The sequence below is a fragment of the Crocuta crocuta genome, unplaced genomic scaffold (genome assembly GCF_008692635.1).
Source record: "Crocuta crocuta isolate KB4526 unplaced genomic scaffold, BGI_CrCroc_1.0 scaffold139, whole genome shotgun sequence".
Taxonomy (NCBI): Eukaryota; Metazoa; Chordata; class Mammalia; order Carnivora; family Hyaenidae; genus Crocuta; species Crocuta crocuta.
In genome coordinates this window covers 8,587,989-8,609,359 of record NW_027533258.1, presented here as the reverse complement: position 1 = coordinate 8,609,359, position 21,371 = coordinate 8,587,989, and the positions used below count along the sequence as shown (strand labels likewise).

At 46.2% G+C, this 21,371-nt stretch overlaps 1 protein-coding gene across 1 annotated transcript in view; it reads right to left on the bottom strand.

The window, feature by feature from the left end:
* STX8 (syntaxin 8) overlaps window positions 1-21,371 on the bottom strand; it is a 233,480-nt gene that overhangs the window by 84,005 nt on the left and 128,104 nt on the right. The window contains exon 7 of the mRNA XM_077746725.1: window positions 12,724-12,825. Within this exon, the coding sequence (XP_077602851.1) occupies window positions 12,724-12,825 (102 nt within the window). The remainder of the gene's footprint in view (window positions 1-12,723; window positions 12,826-21,371) is intronic.

Below are 21,371 nucleotides of genomic sequence, written 5' to 3'. Positions count from 1 at the left end.
CTTAGGATCAACGGGAAGTCGCAGGGGCAGATTCTCTGGACCTTCAGCACTGCTTTGCCCTGAGCTGTTTTCCACACGGGCATCACTATGAAGCGTGCTGCGGGACAGAGCGCAAATACAAGTGGGGGTTGACTCACGGACAGAACAACAAATGTGTCTGCAAGAGGTGCTGTGGACAGAGTCAGACACTACTGTGGTCACGTATTTATTATTATGATTTCTTTTTTTAATGGTTATTTATTTCTGAGACAGAGCATGAGCGGGGGAGGGACAGAGAGAGGGAGACACAGAATCCAAAGCAGGCTCCAGGCTCTGAGCTGTCAGCACAGAGCCCAATGCGGGGCTTGAACCCACGGACCGCGAGATCATGGCCTGAGCCGAAGTTGGACTCTTAACCGACTGAGCCCCCTAGGAGCCCCCGATTTTTATGATTTCTGAAATGATGACAATTGTTTCTTTAATATTGTTTGTTTCTATTCGACTCTATTTAGTGATGGTTACTGTTTCTCGCAGCTAATGTTCAAGTAAAACTGCCCCATTCTCTGAGCACACACCAAAAATTGGCTGTGTGGACACAGGAAATCAGGAAGGTTAATTTGACTTTTTTTTCCCTGAGAGACAGACAGACAGACAGGCAGGCAGAGAGCATACACGTGCATGAATGGGCAAGAGGGGCAGAGGGAGAGGGAGAGAATCCCAAGCAGGCTCTATACTCATCGCAGAGCCTGACACAAGGCTCGATTCTATGACCCTGGGATCATGACCTGAGCCAAAATCAAGAGTCAGATACTCAACTGACTGAGTCACCCGGGCGCCACGGTAGTTTGATATTTGAATTTTTGTTTTGATAACACATGAAAAAGATGATCTGTGAATGACTGTGACTTTAACAACCTTAAAACCAGCTACGTGTCCATTTAATCCTTCTCACAGTTATAATTTTTAAGAGGGCAGAGACATGAAAAGCTATACTAAAAACTTAAATCTTAGAGACTTTTTTCAAGAAATTAAAAAAAAAATGCCTATTAACTCATTTCTAAAACTGTAACTAAGAATAGCCCAATTTGAGAGAAAAGTGTTAGGAACCTCTTTCTGGCAACTCCTTTTGAACACAGAACCCAGGAGTTACTCCCATAATCCCATTCCTTTATTTTCCTATTTGGTTACAGACTAAAATCCGCCAAACCTTCTCGTATCTTCCATTAAAATTTTTCCCCTTTCTTGTTTGTTCTGATGAAAGAAATTATGGACGCTCCTTAACAACATTTACAGCCAAGAGAGCAACATGTGACAATGCAGACTAAAGTCCCTGTTGGGGCAGGATTTAATTCTGCGTCTTTCTTTAAAAAATAAATTTATGCATTTATTTTGAAGGGAAGAGAGACAGAGAGACAGAGAGAATCCCAACCAGCCTCCACACTGTCGGCACAGAGCACCATGTGGGGCTCGAACCCACGAACCATGATACCGCGACCTGAGCCGAAACTAAGAGTCGGACGCTTAACCGGCTGAGTCACCCAGGTGCCCCCAGAAGCCAACTCTTCGGTGTCTTTCAATTTGCAAATATAAATGAAAATCAATATACGAATGAGAAGCACCTGGGTGTCATGGTGACCCCCTGAAAGGCTGCGTTGGGTTGGCAAGGCCTGTTGAGCCGGGGTTGGGGTGCTCTTTCCCACTTTGGGCAGTAGACAAAATAACAGAGGTAAAGTGTACCTTGAGTATGCAAAACATACTCCTCCCAGGCGGTCCTTCTAAGCCCAGCCAGCACTGGCTGGTCCCGTAGGGCCGGCTGAAATCACGTGAATTCACTGGCGGACAAACATTACCCAGGAAACACGCACAAACACGCACGTCAGGAGCGGCACCCACCGAGGCCCACACGGTGTAATTATTACTCCCATAACAACAGAAGCCGCTCTTGGAAATCACACCTTATCTTTCTAAACCACACCAAGCAAAAACAATAATCAAAACGTGATTTTACTTTATGATCATTTCTGACCCCTTGATGATAGCCTCGCGGGAGATTAGAGAGGCGTGGAGGCCTCTGAGACGGTCATGGCAATAGCTCCGAGGCTGTCAGCCCCTATCAATCACCTTCCATTAAATAAAGGTTTTCCAATTTTGTGCTTCTCTCAAAGGCTTCATTTTGCCCGGATTAAGCCGAAGCATCAACATTCGAACTTACCGCTCCCATTCCTGCTTCCTGAATAAATGCTCTTAGCAGGAAAATGGGCTTTTCCACAGTCGGGACTCAAAATCAAAGCAGACAACAGGGATGCGGTCACCTATACAAGACATCTGNGGTGGTAGTGGCGGGGGGGGGGGGGGGGGGGGCGGCAGGGGTGAGGGGAGGACTGAAGGCTGCCCAGAGAAGGGGAGGTTGTGAGCCGAACACGTTAGCCCCTAAAACGGATCCGGGGGCGACCGCGATATATTCGTGGAGTGCTGTGGGTCTCCCCCAGGTTTTAGGAGCAGGTGTGTCCTGTGAGCTTCGCACTCTATGGTTTTACTACTTAGCATCTATCATCCCCATGACGGAGAAAAGTCATTTCGTCTAACACGCAGCAGATGGGTAAAAGGGAGGGAAACAAGTTTTAAATCAGCCATGAAAAGCATATTTAAGAAATAAGGGCACCTTACACAGAGAGGCCCATCTTGTTTCTCTCTGTAACGCTCCTGGCAGGGTGGATGCTTGCTGCGTTCGTACCCCAGAACCAGAAGACGCGGGGCCACCGTGTGTATAAAAGTGATCAAGATTCCACTCATGCGCGTTTTTCTGTATCGATACAGATTCATCATTATGATTTTTAATGGCCACATAACTGGGACGAGGGCCGGAAACACAGTGGTGAGAACATCAAGTGACTGAACGGGGAAGAGAGAGATTTCAGCGTTATTCCCGAACAGGCCCAGGGGCTGATGGGACGGATGGGTAAGAGAGGTCCCCTGCGTAGTGCGCTGGGTCACGTTTCATTTGGCCCGCGCGGGAATTTTTTTTAAATGCTAATTTACTGTCAACACTAAAATATGGGACGATTTCACTTGAAGATCCAGATTCAGGCTTCTCCCAAGAAAATAAGCAGACGGGCGACGAGGTATTGCATCCCCGACTTGGCGACAATTGCTGTTGACTCTCCCGTCGGCCACCGGAGGTCATCCTGGTGGCCTGCTTCATGATGAGGGTTCCTGTGTGGCCTCTGAAGGGATCTGAAGGGATGAAGGAAACTTTGAGCGGAAAAAAATTGGAAGCTAGCACAGAAGAGGAAGCCGCTTGGGTGGGGGGCAAAGGTAGCAAGTGTACGGAGACGCAGCACTTGGTGGGGGCCAGCAAGAGAAACTAACCGGCAGGAGGCAAAGACACAGACCTTGGGCTTCAGGTCAAGTCCGGGTCTGAGACGCACAACACCCAGCTGGCCATGAAGCTGTCCGAGAGAGCAGGTCAAGAAGCTTGAAGAAAAAGTCAAGAACAAAAGGGCAGAGGACTGAGCCCAAAGTACTGTCCCCAGGAGAGGTGCGAAGAGGAAAAGCAACGCAAGCCTGTAGGGGGCTGGGTTTGCAGCCTGGGCCCCCCTGGGCTGGTCCCCGCCTCACGGCCACGCCTCTCTCCAGCAGGCACCCTTGGGCCCAGCCGGCCAGCCCCACTTCTTGCTTGTGAAATCGAGGGTCATCTCTGGGCTTCGTGCCTCCTGCAAACCTACTGCCTGGGATACTAACCCGCCTCTGCCGGATTCCTGCTCAGCTTTCCAGAACGAGGGGCCCCAGTGAGGCTGCTTCCACTGAGTCCTGTGAACACCTGGGAGTCTTCCTCGTGACGCCCTGAGCTTGCTGTCTTCCTCTCTGGCTGAGAGCCCCCCGATGCCGGCCACCAGGCCTTCCCAGCCTCTTCTCCTCGGTGTCTGGCACATACCAGAATGAAGGAAGGGAAGGGCTGAGCAGCTAGGGAGGCAGCATGGATCGTACGATGATGTCGTGTCACGGGAATCAAGGAAGAAAAGGGATTTCCGGTGGATAGAACCTTCTAGAATACCAGAAGCTATTCAAGGGCAGCGAGCAGGGAAGAGCGGCACTGGATCTTAACAACATGCCATCGCTTCGCAGTCCAGTGGGGGCTGGAAATGATTTGGCAATTATCTATCAACTTAACATGGCTCCCACCTTGGGCCCCAGTAAATCCACTTGGGAAATAAGTAATGTTGTTATAATAAGGAATAGGCAGGTTTCGTTTCATTTTCTTTTTTCCTGGCTGTTCAGATCCAACCTCTAGTTCCACTCTGAGGGAGCTCCTATCACACGGACTTCAACACGGCCAGATTCCTCCTTTGCCCGCCCAGGGACGGCGGCTCTGGCCCGGGTCCCCTGCCTCCTGTCCCTTCTCTGAGCTCAAACAACAAGACAGCCAGACCCAGTCTCCGATTCTGGTCCTGGAAGCATCCTAACCGAGACCCAGCAGGACAGGGGAGAATCCGACATATGGAAAGCATTACATGCACAGCAAAATGAGGAAACGATCTAACAGCCCCCCGAGAATGAGACCATCCTAAGCAAACGATGGTACATCTGTTTGATACAATGTCACTAATGATACCAAAAGGAAAAAGGGCTTATGATAAAATGTTAAAAAGACAGAAAGGTTAAAAAGAGGGGACTGGCATCACCTTGTAAACAATACTGTGGGTAGAAAAAACGACTAGAGACGCTAAAATATTAAGACATAAGTAGATTTTCCTTAAGATGTCTATTAATATTTAAACTACGGAAGTACTACAGGCATCGACATCTCAGCCAGCCGGGTCCGAGCCCGGCCCGCTCACACCGCTCTCAAGGAACAGTGTTAGCTACAGACGTTCTAGCAAACATCCCTCTACAGATCTGACACGCGCCTTCCCCCCTTCCCTCTGCCCCTCCTTCCTTCCTTTCTCCCTCCCTCCCAGGGGATCACAAAATAGCATCCTGCTTACTTTGCGTTTTCACTTTTCCAGACCCCGGGGAAGTCCATCCTCCTCACTCCCCAGACCCTTGCCCCCGCGTTGCGTCCTCCTAAGCCCGGGAGCCCCCAAGCTGACTGGGATCCCTCTCCCCCCAGGCTCCCTGCAGTCCCTGGGTCCCTCTCCTCCGCCCTGCGGTGCCCGGGGCAGGACGTGCGTGCGCCCACCCACCTTTCAGCTCCAGCAACGGAGCCCAGTGCCTGGCACACAGGTGATGCTCATTGTTAACAGGGAAGAAGGAAGAGTAAGCAGATGGGAAATGCAACTTGAGGACAAGGTGGCTTCCTCCCGCCTCCGTTTTTAAGTTTATTTATTTACTTGAGAGAGACAGCGTGAATGGGGGAGGGGCAGAGAAAGAGTGAAGCCGAGAAATCCCAAGCGGGCTCTGCGCGATGTGGGGCTTGAACTCACGAAACCGTGAGACCATGACCTGAGCCGAAACCAAGAGTCGGACGCTTCACGGACGGGGCCACCCAGCTGCCCCCAAGGTGGCTTTGAAGGCTGATGTGCATTAGCAGAGGAGCAGGCATTTCTCCATACACACCGAGGGAAAAACGACATTGGGTACAGACACAGATGCGGGTGTGCGTAAGAAGACAGGAGCTGAAGGATTTAACTGGATTGTCCCAAAGACGGAGGATAAAAGAAAGAAGCAGATGACAGGCCAGAAGAATATTCTTGAGCAGCAGTGAGAGAAATAAAAGAACCTGCCTCACAAATCTTCTGCTCCGTAATCGGATCTCCAATTAGCTGTGCCTGTGTAGGGTTTTAAAGACAATTCCTTGAGAGATTACATTGTCTCCAAGGTCAGCGAAATAAACCAGACAACTCAGAACACAGCCTCCTATCTGTGTCACGTGAGGTTCCGAAGAGCTAACAGAAGAAAAAGTGTGTTCACGCCATGCAAAGGGACGGCGGTGCCTTCCGCGCCCCACTATACAAGTGGCACTTACCAATTCATGCCTGGGAACGGCTTCAGCCACAAGATTATACATTTCAGTTTATCTGGGAGAAAGCAACTCAATTTCTAATTCCACGAGGGCGTAAACCTCCTAGCTTCAGAATATCGCCGCCCAACTGACTCAGGTCATCACTATTCTCCTTAAAAGCCCTTCTGCATGCTGCCTTCCTCCGAGTCTCATTTAACGAAGGTGGCTCGTGGCGACGGACTGAAGCCCACGCTTAGACGGCGCTGGCGTGTACTGAGGAGGCTCCGGAGCCAGTCCCCGCGCCACCCATCCACAGAACAGCCATTATTCCCCTGGTCGTTATGCCCCTTGTTTTATAAAGAAGGAAGTGGGGCCTCAGAGAGGGCAAGCAGCTCTCTGAGCCTGAGTGGCCGAGCGCACGTTGTGACCAGCTCTGGCTCCACACCCCTACTGTGGCTTCCCTGAGCCCAGCACGCCCCAAAACATGCTGAAGGGTGACACCCAAGGGTTCCAGGTAGAGACAGTGCTGACGCGATGTCGGTCGGGCTCATTCCCTGCGCCTCGCCGCAGTGTTGCTCAAATCACAATCGGTGCGCTTGGGCAACATTACGTAATGGTCAATATGCTGAGAAGCAACAGTGCCCCTCAGCCCAAGTCATTCAGAACACTCAGTCTGGCCTCGCACAATTGGCTCTGTCCTTCAGACTCAGACGAGGCTCTATTTTGAATTCTAATGAGGACGAGGCACTCTGAATATTTTAACTGCGGTCACAAAGATCTCGCTTTTATGCAGAAGTCTTGATACAAGTATCAGATCGGAGAGGATGCGTAGGTACCAATGGAAAATACCAGACTGATTCGTGTTTGGAAGCGGGACAAAGACAGTATTGCTTTCGACTGGATACAATTTTGGGGGTGCGGGGGTGGGCAAGGAAAACGGAGGAAGAGCTGCCCAAAGATCTCAGTGAAATTTTTACAGCCCGGGCTCCTGAGTGAAAGGTTCACAAAGAGGTGCTTGAATCCTTTGTTAACAAGCGCACAGACAAATTCATCACCAGGCCCTTGTGTATGGCCCCCTTGCAATTCGGTCTGTACGAAGAACTGGAAATTTCCTCGCTGCGGAAGTGTCTAGGACGTATATATATATCAGATCGGCAAGAAAGACACACTGAGAGTAGGGAAACAAAAGACCGTTTCACGGTTCACAATCTACTTCTGCACTCGAAATGGCGATGTGCCGGCCGATACCCTCAGCTCACTCAAGCCCCCAGAGCTCAACAAATGGAGTGCGATGTGAACAGTAACACAGGGACACGTGAGGGACTCCCTTACCTCCTACCCCGCAGCCAGTTAAAATACACCGTGCTTGCAGCTTCATGTGCGCGTTTGCTTACATGGAAACGATCAATTGAGCCCTACATGTGGGAAGTGCAAGGGATCCACTATGCTATATGTCCCAAGTCTCCTGGAACAATCCTTAACCCCCCCCCCCACACACACACAAACCTTTCTTTCTTTTTTCAGACAGAGAAGAGCGTGAGCAAGAGAGGGGCAGAAGGAGGGAGAGAGGAGCTCTATGCTGAGCACGGAGCCTAATGTGGGGCTCGATCCCATGACCCTTGGATTAGGACATGAGCTGAAATCAAGAGTTGGATTCTTAACCAAATGAGCTGCCCTGTCATCCCAAACCTTTCTTATCAAGATCCTAATATAACCTCTGTAGCATCTGGCTACCCTCTTGTAAATGATCGCTAACGCTTACATAAAGGGAATACGGTTTATTTTTTTTGTACCCTCCTCTTGATGGATTCTCTCTGCTTCTACTGCTACCATGCATGTCCACTGGGTTCTGAATTTCAGGTTTTATTTCTTTTCCGAGGAGCTGGATTTTGGTCCCTGTTCAAATTTCCTGTTACTTTTTATAGTTTCCTATTTTCTGAAGATCTTTTCAAGCCTGTCATTTCTTTCTTTAAATATAATAAGCATAGTTAATTTTATCATCCGTGCCTGATCATTCTAACACTGTGAGTTGGTGCAGATTGACTTCTGTGGTTTGTGGCTGGTTCTGGCTCATGTTGTGTTGTTTCTATGTCTGCTAGGTTATCTTTGTGTGTATGTTTTTTTAATAATTATCATTTTAAAAAATTTATTTATTTTTGAGAGATTTTGAGAGACAGAGAGAGAGACACACAGAGAGAGAAAACAAGCAGGGGAGGGGCAGAGAGAGAATGAGACACAGACTCCAAAGCAGGCTCCAGGCTCCGAGATGCCACGGCTCTGTCTGTGCTGACAGTTCAGAGCCCGACGCAGGCCCTGAACTCACAAACCATGAGATCATGTCCAGAGCAGACGTCAGACACCCAACCGAATGAGCCACCCGGGCGCCCCTGCGAGATTATCTTTGACTGTGTGCCGGTTACTGCCCTGAAAATTTTGGTTTGGGTTGATTCTTAGAGAACTGATAAATACACTCTCCTCCAGACAGGCGTTTCATTGCTTTTACCAGGCACCTGCTGCTCTAGCACATGAATCTGCCCCGGACCAAATGCAGGGTATGGGGTTTCCCAGCCCACGCGGAGTCTGGATGCCCATGACGTAAATCCTTTCTGTGCCCACAGCTTGTCATGAGCTGTGGTTTTGTCCTTGCTCTTTTCCAGTCTTCTCGGTGCCAAGGGCACCTTACTTCTGGTTCACTTTTACCCTAAGGGTGTAGCTCTCCGGGGATCCACGTCAATGGGGGAAGGGTTCCCTATTACACTTTTCAACTGGGGTGGGTCCAGGTTTTAACTTCTACCCCTCTTGCCTGCCCCTCTCTGCTATAGAAGTCCCTGACTCCTGCCCCCAAATGGGCTTTATCAGGAGAATAATCAGACTACTAGACAGTACTAAGAGTTTAAGGACTAGAAACAAAAGAACAGGTTAATATGGGGGTCCCTTACAAAATGAAAATGCTGAATTACAATTAGATTCAATAATGTGACTTCTGAGCAGGACCTGAATTGATGCTTGTAAACCTACGTTCATAGTGACCTCATTCACCACAATAGCCAAAAAGTCCACCAACAGATAAACACTAACAGATAAAACGTGGTATACACACACACACACACACACACACAGATGAATATTATTCAGCCTAAAAAAGGAAGGAATTCGTGACACACACGAGAGCACAGAGGACTACTGAAGACGTTATGTTGAGTGAAATAAGCCAGACACAAAAGGACAAATTTTGCATGAATTTACTCATATGAGGTACCTGGTGGCGTCACAGGAAAAGAAATTCATAGAAAAAGAAAGTAGAATGGGGGCTAATGGGGGCCAGCTGGAGGAGAATGGGGGGTTAGTGTTGAATGGGGACAGAGGTCCAGCTGGGGAAGATGAAAAAGTTCCAGAGACAGAAGATGGAGACGGCCGCAGGACAACAGGAATGTACTTATTAACGCCACAAACCCGCACCCTTAAAAATGGTTACAAAGGTAAACTTTGTGTTATGTATATTCTACTGTGAGAAGAAAAGTTTTTTTAAGTTAGATTAGTTTTGGCAAAGGCTGCTAGACCCACTCAGTAAATTCCACAGGGTGTCATAATTTCAAATAGGCTTCATACTGATCAGTGGAAGACTCAGAAGTTAACTGCAGGTGTCATTAAATGAGTCTGACCTCTCTAGAGCTTTGGAGGCCACAGGATAAACCTTGATCAGGATGCAAAAACTAGCACTGCTCGCCAGCAAACATAGATATCATTACAGGCTTCCCTATAAAAAATGTAAATGCAATAAATTTTCCTTTAAAGGTATCAGGCATTGGATATAAGATATAGGATAACCTCATATCCTATAAGGTTAGTTACTTGGGTGTGGATCTTCAATACTGATGATACTGCTTAGCACATTTTAGGGGAAAAGATGGATGGGATAAGAGAAAGAATTCTCTTTTAACTATTTCCACTGAAAGAATAAAGAAATAAAGAAATACAGTATTTAACAATGCTGTACAACTGGACTTCTCCCTTCTGAGTCCCTATGTATATGGTTGACCCAACACAGGTTCGAACAGCACGACTTGACTTATGCATGGATTTTTGTCAATAAATACAGTGCAGTATCGTAAATGTACTTTCTCTTCCTTATGAGTTTAACATCTCTTCTCTAGCATACTTTATTGTAAGAATATAGCACATAATGTGTGTAACATACAAAATATGTGTTAACTGTTATCGGTAAGCCTCCTGGTCAACAGTAGGCTATTAGTTGTTAAGTTTTGGGGGGAGTCAAAAGTTATATGCAGGGGGCACCTGCGTGACTCAGTCAGTTAAGCATCTGACTTTGGCTCAGGTCATGATCTCACCGTGCATGAGATCGAGCCCTGAATCAGGCTCTCTGCCGTCCGCACAGAGCCCAGTTCGGATACTTGGATCCCCTTCTCTCTCTGCCCCTTCCCCGCTTGTGCTCTCTGTCTCCTTCAAAATAAGTAAATAAACTTAAAAAATTTATAAGCAGATTTCTGCCTACACAGCAGGTCAACACCCCTGACCTCTGCATTGTTCAAGAACCAACTATAATTGTGTTATAGATTATATACAACTAAATATAAATGGCGCATGAAATAGATTTACACTTAACTTATTTTAAAAATGCCAAGTTTTAAAAACATGCATTTTAGTAATTATGGGAGTCTCTAAATTTCTTCTATTAAAAAAATACTTCGAGTTCAAGACAGAAGATTTTATGCACATTTCTGGGTATAAACACCAACACTAAGCAATGCCATAAAATAAGAAACTGGCAGCACTAGTAACACTCCTCTTTACGACTTCATGAGGAACATGTGCAGAGGGCCACCACTTTGCAAATACAAAAAGCTTACCCGCACATCTATATACGGTCATTCCAAACTAATAGCAGCATGAATGCTACGCACATAAAAAAGACGTCAAGAAAGCTGTCCCTGAATCGGGATGAGTGTTCCTACTTTAGACACACAGAAATGATAGCTAATACTTGCTCACAGCTTACTATGCTATAGTGCCAATATCGCACTAAGTGCCATGAATCTGTATCTGTGTATATATCTGCATCTACATCCTCTGTAACTAAACCTGTATCTTTATCTTTATTAATTCATTTAGTCCTTCCAACAACCCTCTCAGGTATATACCATTAGCATTCCCATTTTGAAGATGGAAAAACTGAGGCAAAGGGGAGCTTGGGCTTCTCCAAGGTTGCATAGCTGGTGAGGGGTGGTCCAGGGAGGCAAATGCAGGCTCTAGGGTCCCCACTCTTAACCACCCCACTGCAGGGCCTCTCCACATAAATATGGACAGTCAGGAAAGATGGCCAACATTAAACACCTCAGCTGTTCTATACAGTCTAATGTTGATAACCATGTTATCCACTCTCTTACAGGTGAGGAAACTGAGGCTCAACAAGACTAAATCTCTAAAGAGATCAAAGGCAGTTAGAGACGGAGGTGGGAGTAAACGTGCATCTCCCTGTCTCCAAAGTCTCAGGGTCTAGTGCCAAACAAAGTCCCCTCGGAGCGAAGTCACATGAGAAGGTTGGTAAAGTAAAAAGCAAGGATGTGTCCCTTTCACAAGGCACAGAAACACAGGGTGGATGCTATCTGGCGGATGAGAATTCCAGGGCTGGGGAGAACAGGCACGTGATCACAGGGGAGCAGGGAGGTCCCTCAGATTTCTACTTCCTGAGATTCTAGAGCCCGTGGCTGTCTGTCCTCAGTCACCCTGTAGTTCTAGACGTCTGTCAAACCAGAACACCAGGTAGAGAAGGTAATGCTTCTCAAGCTGTACATCTCCAGTGACCCTGGCACAGAGGATCCTCATTTTAAAACTGGGTACGGATCAGAGGGATCCATTCTATATCCTTTCACAGCAAAAGAGCTAAGGGGAAAAGAATATAACCTGATCACCAGTGTTTTGAGGGGTATTATACTTTGGTTTATAATAAAGGTATTGGCTTTATAAACCTGGTGCACCTTTGCAGGATGAAGCACCCAGTAACAATTGCATTGGTCGGTCCTACTATCACTACCGTTTATTGTCACTTACCTCTGGGCAAAGCACCATGAACAGGCAACATAGAATTCAAACCTCACAAAAAACGGCATCGGAACTTCGGGAGAATAGCAAGTACCTATGTTGGAATTGCTTGCTGTCCTTGTTAAATAATGAACATCCATTCTGGCTCTACTTAATCAGAATCTTTAGGGCAGGGCCAGTGGGTCAGTATTTCGAGAGTCATGCCAAGTGATTCTCATCTTGGCATGGATAGCCCCACTTTCTGCACAAGGTACTAAGCAGTAAAGGGACTGCCAAAGACTAACATCACTAAATGTAGGATGTGAACTCAACCAGACTTTAGAAACTGGGCTCTTAACTGCTCTGGAGTTTCCAGCTTCCACCATCAAGCTTATGACTAGAAAAAAGGCACAAAGTCAGCAAGCTTGCCTTTAACCCCCACGATGATCTACCAGCAGCAATCTGCCTACTGTCACACGATTTCCCAAGCTGATATTCTCTGTAAGCATACAGAGACAGTTCCTATTTTAAATGAAAAAAAAAAATTAACGGTGCATTATACTTCTCCTATGCTCGTAATCATTCACTTCATTTTCAGAAGATTTGGGTCGCTCTGAGTGATTTCAATGCCTCATCAAAAGGGACTGTTTGCAATAAAAGAGCAACCAAATCCCCATGGTAATTAGACAAATGTAGGCAACTGAAAGCAGAGGAAATGCACAAGTGACGACGGGAGGCAGAACCATAAAAGTAGAGATCCTTACCGCAAGAGGTTGACTTTCTGTCCACTAGGTTCATACGCCTGGTCTCCGTGCGGAGTTTCCCATCTGTGTTCTCCACCAGGTTGGCGAGGTCATCGATTATCTCTAGATAGGAAGACAGAGATGCGTGGTTAAGACTCTAGAAATAGCCGGGCTTACATCAAAGTTTCACAGTGGAGGCCGGCCTCCCTATTAACAATTCTCTCACATGCCGTGATGGAAAAGGTAAGCGCTCATGTATGTTCTTTGGAAACTGCGGTTATGATTCATAAAAGGTGGTGGTGGTGGTGCAGGGCTAGAGGAGTTGTAGTAAAGGAAAAATCTGATTTAACACAAGTCCGGGACACAGGATGAATGACGGAAGTTCAGGGAAAGGAAAGCAGGACCCAGCAAAGGTATGCCCGGCCAAGGTGTCCTGCCAGCATAAAGTGGGCGGACGGACTACAGGAGAAAACTTCTTGTTTCTTATTATTGGTATTCTAATTATTTTCTTGCATGCTTTCGTTGATGGAAAGAGTATGACAGGGTCCTTCTCGAGAAAACCGCTTGATGACGAAATCTAGCCAACCAAGGGGAGAAAAGAAAGAAAGAACTCTAGGATGGAGAAGCCAGAGACCATGACCCAAGAGATGGTGTAGAGGGCTGGAGACAACTAAATAGTGAGCTGGGAATCAGCAGATACACAGATTACGTTACAAAAAGGTAGATAAATGTTGCAAACAGTGACGATGTCATTATAACCAAAATCAGGAAGCAGGTGGGAGGCTGGGTGGCGGGAGAAAGGTGGAAAGAATTTGAAGGTGTTAATTTCTCCATAATGCACAGCAGATTCCCATCTTGCTGCTGAAAAGCAAAACATATAGAGACCTATGGTTTTTCAAAATCACCAAAGCTTCAGCGTTTTATGTAACTTTTTTGTTAACCTTAAATGGATCTTTTAGTAATTACCACATCTTGTAAAGAATCCTTTACATGAAGTTGAGCTTTTTTTTTTTACTGTAATCTTCTTCTTTTAAAGTTTTTAAAAAATTTTTAATGTTTATTTATTTCTGAGAGACAGACAGAGAGACAGAGAGACAGAGAGGGTGACACAGTATCCAAAGCAGGCTCCAGGCTCCGAGCTGTCAGCACAGATATGAGGCTCAAACCCACAAACCGTGAGATGGTGACCTGAGCCAAAGTTGGATGCTCAACCAAATGAGCCACCCAGGCACCCCTAATCTTCTTTTAAAATTGAATTAGAGCTGATACTATGCTAATCTCCTTCAAGTGAAGTTAAGCTCTTTGTAACACTTAAAATAGCATATATAGCATGATCCTAATGATGCAAAATTATTTCTAGCCACACTTTCATACAGACAAACCGACAAGGATGTATCTGGATGATGTTAACCTAATGTGAAGAATGATTATTTCTAGGTGGTGGGATCCTGGGTGATCCCCTTTGTGTTTTCTGTACTGTCGGAATTTCTTGTAATGAAGCACATAGTACTTTTTCAATTTTGGTTCCCTTTCCTCCCTTTTTTTTTTTTTTTTTCCTTTCAAGTGATTGCTTTAGAGGCCCACTGTCTGAGTCACCACTCCTGTTAAAGAATTAAATAGAACAAGGTAATGAAAGAAAGTTTCCAGAATGATGCTGGAGATGTGTTTTAATTTTTGTTTATTTATCCCTTTAGAGAGAGAGAGAGAGAGAGGGAGAGAGCGAGTGAGAGCACTAGCGTGAGCAGGGGAGAGACAGAGAAAGAGGAGGGAAAAACTCAAGGAGGCTCCACACGCTCAGCACAGAGCCCAATGCAGGGCTTGATCTTATGAACCATGAGATCATGACCTGAGCCGAAATCAAGCGTTGGTCGCTCAACTGACTGAGCCCCCAGGTGCCTCTGGAGCTGAGTTTTTAAGGCCGTGCCCATAAAAAGCAAGAAGAGAGTGTTCCTCATGGGAAGAACAGCATGTGGAAGGCACAGAAGGGGAAGGCACAGGAGCTGCTTCTCCTGGGCTCCGTTATGTTTCATATTCTAAATATTTGCTTGCCTGCCTTTCTTTTGTGGAAAGAATAGGACAGAGACTCACTTTCATTCACTGCTCTACCTGTGATGCCCAAGGGAGTGTCTAGTACACAGCCAGATAAAATAAATGCAAAGCGATAAAGTCAACGAATGGATGGAGTCTAAATGAGGGACGTGATTTCAAAGCACTTGGCTGCAACTTAGACCAGCAGGTCTAAGCCAAGTCTGTCAAATATCACCTGTATAAGGGCTGCTTAGAAAACTTTTCATTACCATTTAACAATGCATTTGTGGGGGTTTTTTGTTTTGTTTTGTTTTTAAGTTTATTATTTGAGAGAGAGGGAGGGTGGGGAGGGAGGCAGATGGAGAGGAAGGAAGGGAAGAAGAGAATCCCCAGCAAGTTCCCCACTGTGCACATGGTGCAGGGCCTGACGTGGGGCTCAAACTCATACACTGTGAGATCATGACCTGAGCCAAAACCAAGAGCTGGACTGGACACTCAACCAACTGTGCCACCCAGGCGCCCCAACAATGTACTCGTGACTCGCTATTCAGTGACATTCTCCCAGTTTTCCTTCCGTCTGTCTCCAAGCTCTGCATAGAGTGTCCTCTTCCTCTTAAATGCTGGCAGTCACACCCTTCTGTATATTTTCACTCTATAATATTACCATGGTGATTTTTCGTATCTTTCAGTTTCCTCAATATGCAGATTAAAAGCCTGAAAAATCTCTGCTCTATACAGCTCTCCAAAATTGTTGACTCCGGTAGCCAAGTGCCGACTGCTTATCTGTACCTTGAAATTCCTACAAATATCTGAGTCTCAGAGTCTCTCAACTAAACTCTTCACCTTCCCCTACACCTGACCCCCTCCAGCATTCCCTGTTCCCATCAACGGCACCAGCGCTCACTTGCTGGCCCACGCTAGAAATCTTCAGAGTCACTCAGCCTCCCCCTCCCCCAGAAGTGTGCCACTTGAAGCCACTCGACCTGACCCTGCCTCCCGGGATCTCTGAATCCCATGCTTTCTCTTAAGCTCTGCCACTAATATCTCACAGAGCTGTGCCAGTGTTTCTAGAACATTCTCCAAACTTATCTTCCTATTTCTAGTTCTGCATCTTCTCAATCCATCCTCCGTACTATAGCCAGGGACGCATTTCAGTTTTTTCACGTTTTACCAATATATACGGATTTAAAAATACGGAGGGAGGGGCTCCCGGGTGACTTAGTCGGTTGAGCATCTGACTGTTGATTTTGGCTCAGGTCATGATCCTAGGGTCGTGGGATCAAGCCCTGCATCGGGCTCCATGCGTGGTGGGTGCCAGGACAGAAGACCCCCAGCCAAATAAGGAAGAAAAGGCACAAACTCNCCCCCTGGTAAGAAATGTCAATAAAAAATAGAAACCCAACCCCCAGCGCTCATCAACTCTCACATCTCGAGAGTGTATTTTTCGCTTTAACAAGCTTTCCTGCTCATGTCACTTGCCCGTGTTGTGTGTCTGTCCTTGAATTCTTTCTGCTAACAAGACCAAGAACCTCTAGCAACAGCCATGGGATGGGCTGGGTTGAGGCCCCTGGGCCCTGGGTCTCCCCAGTCCACTCATGGACACTTAGAAATAAATCTAACAAAAGGTGTGCAAGACTTGTAACACCGAAAGCTATAAACCACCACTGGTTGAGAAATTAAAGAAACGGGAGAGCCATTCTGCATTCGTGGATTGAAAAGACTCAGTGTTTTAAAGGTACCTGTTGTCTCTCAATTGATCTATGGATTCAGTGTAGTCCCAGTCAAAATCCTGGCAGGTTTTTCACTCAGATGTGGAATTTAAGGAACAAAACAAATGAACAAAGGAAAAAAAGAGAGAGAGAGACAAAAGCCAAGAAACAGACTCTTAACTGTAGAGGAAATACTGATGGTTCTCAGAGGGGGAGGCAGGTGGGGGGGGGGATGGGGGAAACAGGTGATGGAGATTAATGAGGGCACTTACGTGCTGAGCACTATACTGTACACCTGAAACTAATATTACACTGCATGTGAACTATGCTGGAATTAAAATTTAAAAATTCATTCATTCATTCATTCATTCAAAAAGTCCTAACATTTAAAAAAAAAACATTGGCAAGCCATGGTACATGGAAAAGCAAATAGTTTAGAATAGCCAAAATAATCTTGCCAATAAAAAAATGAGGTAATATACTCCAAAATCCCAGATTTACTATAAATATATAGCAATCATGACCGCATGGTACTGGCAGAAAGACAAACAGATCAATGGGATAGACCTGTTTGTATGTGTGCACATGGGCGTGTGTATCCTCAATTCCCAACAAAAGTATCAGTAACAAAGTCAGTCGAATATGGAAAGAAAAGTCTTTTCAACAAATGATATTGAAACAACAGAGTACCTGTGTGAGCAAATGAAAATAATCCTGACTCCTCCCGCCATATGCAAAAAATTAACTTGAGGTGGTTCATAGATCTAACCTTTAACTCTAGAAGTGTAAAGCTTCTAGAAGAAAAAACCAGAACAATATGTTCATAACCTTAGGCAGGCAGAAATTTCTTGGATAGGACATGAAAAGAAAAGAAATGGGGCAACTGGAATTCATCAAACTGGGTGGTTCAGCTGGTTGAGGATCGGACTCTTGATTTCAGCTGAGGTCATGATCTCACAGTGAGTTTGTGGGATCGAACCCCAACACTGGGCTCTGCGCTGACAGTGCAGACACTGTTTGGTATTCTGTCTGTCTGTCTCTCTCTCTCTCTCTGTGCCCCACTCTTGCTCATTCTCTCTCTCTCAAAATAAATTTAAAAACTTTTTAAAAAATGTAAACCAAAAAAAATTAAGCTGAAAATATTAGGATACTCTTAAGATTTTCCAGGAAGGCAGGCAGGCACACATTCTGGAAAGAGAGAATAACAAAATGGCAGAGCCGCAAGAGGTCATGTGACAAGCCAGACTCCTCTCCTTTTCTCCCGCACTCTGACAGCAGGCTGATTAACATTTTGTGGAATGTTCCCAGTGACTGGTAACGTGGAAACTCCTGAGCGAATCGCTTCCATGGCTGAGTCGGAGGGTGGCTCTCATTATGATAAGGTTCTACCCACTGAGCAGAAAACCTGCCTGCGTTCGCAGTCCGCCATAGTTTCTTCTAGAGCACAACACCAGTGTTCCTTCTTCCACAGGCACTTCTCTGTCTCCTTAATCTTCTCTTCGGGGATAAAGACACTTAGCTGAAACTTTGGCAGATCCACAGACGAAGCAGTTTCAGTATCTTGTGACACGTTGACACTTTGGACACAGTGTTCATCCTATGGTGTGATGGGTGGGCTTCGTTTTTGGTGTGGTCAGTAGACAACCCAGATGGGCTTATACACTGGAACATATGTAAAAGCGAATGTTGGGTTTTTTTTGGAAGTCTATTTATTTGGGGGGAGGGCACAACAGGGGAGGGGCAGGGAGAGAGAGACACACACACACGGAGAATCTGAAGCAGGCTCCAGGGTCTGAGCTGTCAGCACAGAGCCCGACACAGGGCTTGACTCTACGCACCGTGAGATAGTAACCAGAGAGCTGAAGTTGGGTGCTTAACGGACTGAGCCACCCCAGCGCCCCAAAGCAAATGTTTTTATCACCCACTCTCTGTGTCCTATCAGGATATTGCACAGTAACTATGTCACACACTGTGATCGGTCCACGCAACTGACTGCAGTCAAATAATTATGTTTTGATGCTGCGGTGCGCAATGTGAAATTCAGGCTTCGTCAGCCTCCGTTGCTAAAAGAAAGTCAATGTAAAATACTCCTTGTCTGACACTAAATATTTGTCAGTTGTTATAGGTTAACTGGGTTTCTAGATAGATTCCTTTTAAACTTTATAAATATTTACGACTGCTAGGTAAATCAAGACTTTGTATGTAGATTAGCTCAGCCAAGATCAGTAGTCAACGCTGAGGGTGTTGATTTTTTTTTAAAGTTTATTTATTTATTTATCTTTGGTAATCTCTACCCTCAGAGTAGGGCTCGTCCTCACAACCCCGAGATCAAGAGCCGGGTGGGCGCCCAGAGAGGGTTCATGTTTTTAATCTCAGACCAGACACCAAGTTTTTCACTGGGTCGCTAAACCTCTTCTGATTACTGGTGTGTTGTTTGTCTACAAAACCAACTCTACTTTTTTGAAGTGACACAGTTATTTAATAGCAGTTTATGAATGAGAGGGAAGCAAAAAGACAAAACTCCCGACACCCTGGTAATCACTTCAATGTGTTCTCTTCTCCGATTTGACATAAACATCTATTTTTATATAATTGCAACACAGAAGCCTTTTGCCCCGTTAACATGAGCTCTTTTGTGCCCTTTCATGTTGCTTCACAATCTCCCTTCAGTTATAATTTCTAATGGTTACAAAATATTCCTTCCATTAAATAAACATTCATTAAAAATAGCCCATTGTCGGGGACTTAGAATGCTTCTATATTTATACATAATGAGTCAACGAGTTCTTTCCTCCATTATCATCTTCTTCCTTTTGTCTCATTTCCTTAAGTTAACACCCTGGGGGGCGGGTGGCTGCATGGACTTTGAAGCACACGGCCACATGGGTTTTTTAAAGGCTTATCTTGCCACTGTGGGTTTGCCCCACTTTGTCCTAGCTGCTCTGAACTCCCCAGATTTCCAGGGGGCAGGGAGGGAGCCTGGGGGGACTCCCCACTCTGCAGCCCGCAAGCTGGGAAGTCCCCCAACCGCAGTCTCTTGCCAGCGAATTAAACACAGGTTTCCGAGCACAGGTTGAGAAACGACCGCTGCCTCTTGCAGACTCCGGACGGTCCCAGCCTCACGAGAGAAACTGATCTTTCGCTTCCTGGTGAAGTGTTCGCATTTGGGTTCTGAGAGGGAGCCGGTCTTTCTATGGTGTGTTGACTGGGGACAGCGAGTGGCATCCCGACACAGAGCGGAACATCGGTCAAGGTAAAGCAGGACACAAAACTGACGGAATCAAAAGCGGTAAGAAATACACGGTGTCCAACCATCAGACTCCAATTATACTTGTCATTTCTTCCCGTTCTCAACGGCGCTGCCAATACATCCTCTATAAAGGCAGACCCCATGCTGTACATTTCCAGGTTAAGTTTGGGGCCTTTTTTTTGTACTCACAGCGGCTGCTGGCGGTTGTGAGGTCATTCGACTTCTGTGCCTTATGTTGCTAATAACATTCGAAGACACATGTTAGGACAAACCAAGAGTGAATAAAGAGCTTTTCCTGAGGGTATTTGTTTAACCCCCTCTTTTCCCTATAATGGAAATTTAAAATTGGGGGCGGGGGTGTGTGTGTTTGACTTCTAACAATACCGTGCAACAGGCGAAGATGTCAACTATGTAACAGAAACCAGGAAAAGAAGAGGAGAGCCATGTGTGGCTCAGCAAAGGGGGAGCAGTTACACTGATGGCAGCCCGCGACAGGGCAGCTGGTGGGGAACTCCCGCACCCCCGAGCTGAGCCTCTGGGACGCGCCCAGTCTTTGGGGGCTTTTGAGAAATCCCCATGGCTACACCTGCTCACATCTTAAGCAGGTGCAGGTGAACAAGCCTGGGCCCTTTCCTTCTTTCTTCCCGCCATCAACCAAGGCCTTCCATTCTTCCCTCTTCTGGGCCCAAAACTGCACAGCAGAAGCCCACCTAACCTACCAGAACCTTCCCTACTTCTAACAGTAGACAGATGCTGATCTCCATGTGCGAAGAGCAACCGACAGAGCAGGTACAAACAAAGAGCCCAAAACGAGGGAGTGTCCTCTCCCTCCCTCACCCCATCTCCCCAAGAAAAGACCATTCCTTCTAGAAAAGGAGAAATCTTGGGAAAGCAGTTTCTATTCTTAAACACAAGATTCAAGAAGACCATAAGTGAGTGCCACCAGAACACACAGTCACGACAAGGGGACAACTTAGGGTTACTGGGCACACTGCATCGAGACAGAATCACAAATGTCAAATTAAAAGCCACAGCGAAGGCACAAATTAAACAGACTGTAATCAGAATAAAAGGTTTAGACAACAGGTCTGAATGATCTCCCACAAGTCAAAGGAAAACGGCAGAGAGGACAAAATATGGGAGGGGAAAGACCAAAAAGACAGGGATAAAGATCCAGGAAAACAGAAGGAGGAACAATGACCAAATAATGATGAGGCGCCAGGGTGGCTCAATTCGTTGAGCGTCGACTTTGGCTCTGGTCATGATTTCATGACCAGTTTGTAGTTCGGGCCCTACATCAGGCTGTGTGCTGACAGCTGGGAGCCTGGAGCCTGCCTCGGATTCTGTGTCTCCCTCTCTCTCTGCCCCTCCCCTGCTCATGCTCTGTCTCTCTCTCTCTCTCTCTCAAAAATAAATCAACATTTGGGGCGCCTGGGTGGCTTAGTCGGTTAAGCGTCCGACTTTCGCTTAGGTCATGATCTCGCAGTTTGTGGGTTCGAGCCCCGTGTCGGGCTCTGTGCTGACTGCCAGCTCAGAGCCTGGAGCCTGTTTCAGTCTGTGACTCCCTCTCTCTCTGACCCTCCCCTGCTCACACTGTCTCTCTCTCTCCTAGAAATAAATAAAAACATTAAAAAAAAAAGAGTTTAAAAAAAATAAATAAAAATAAATCAACATTTAATTAA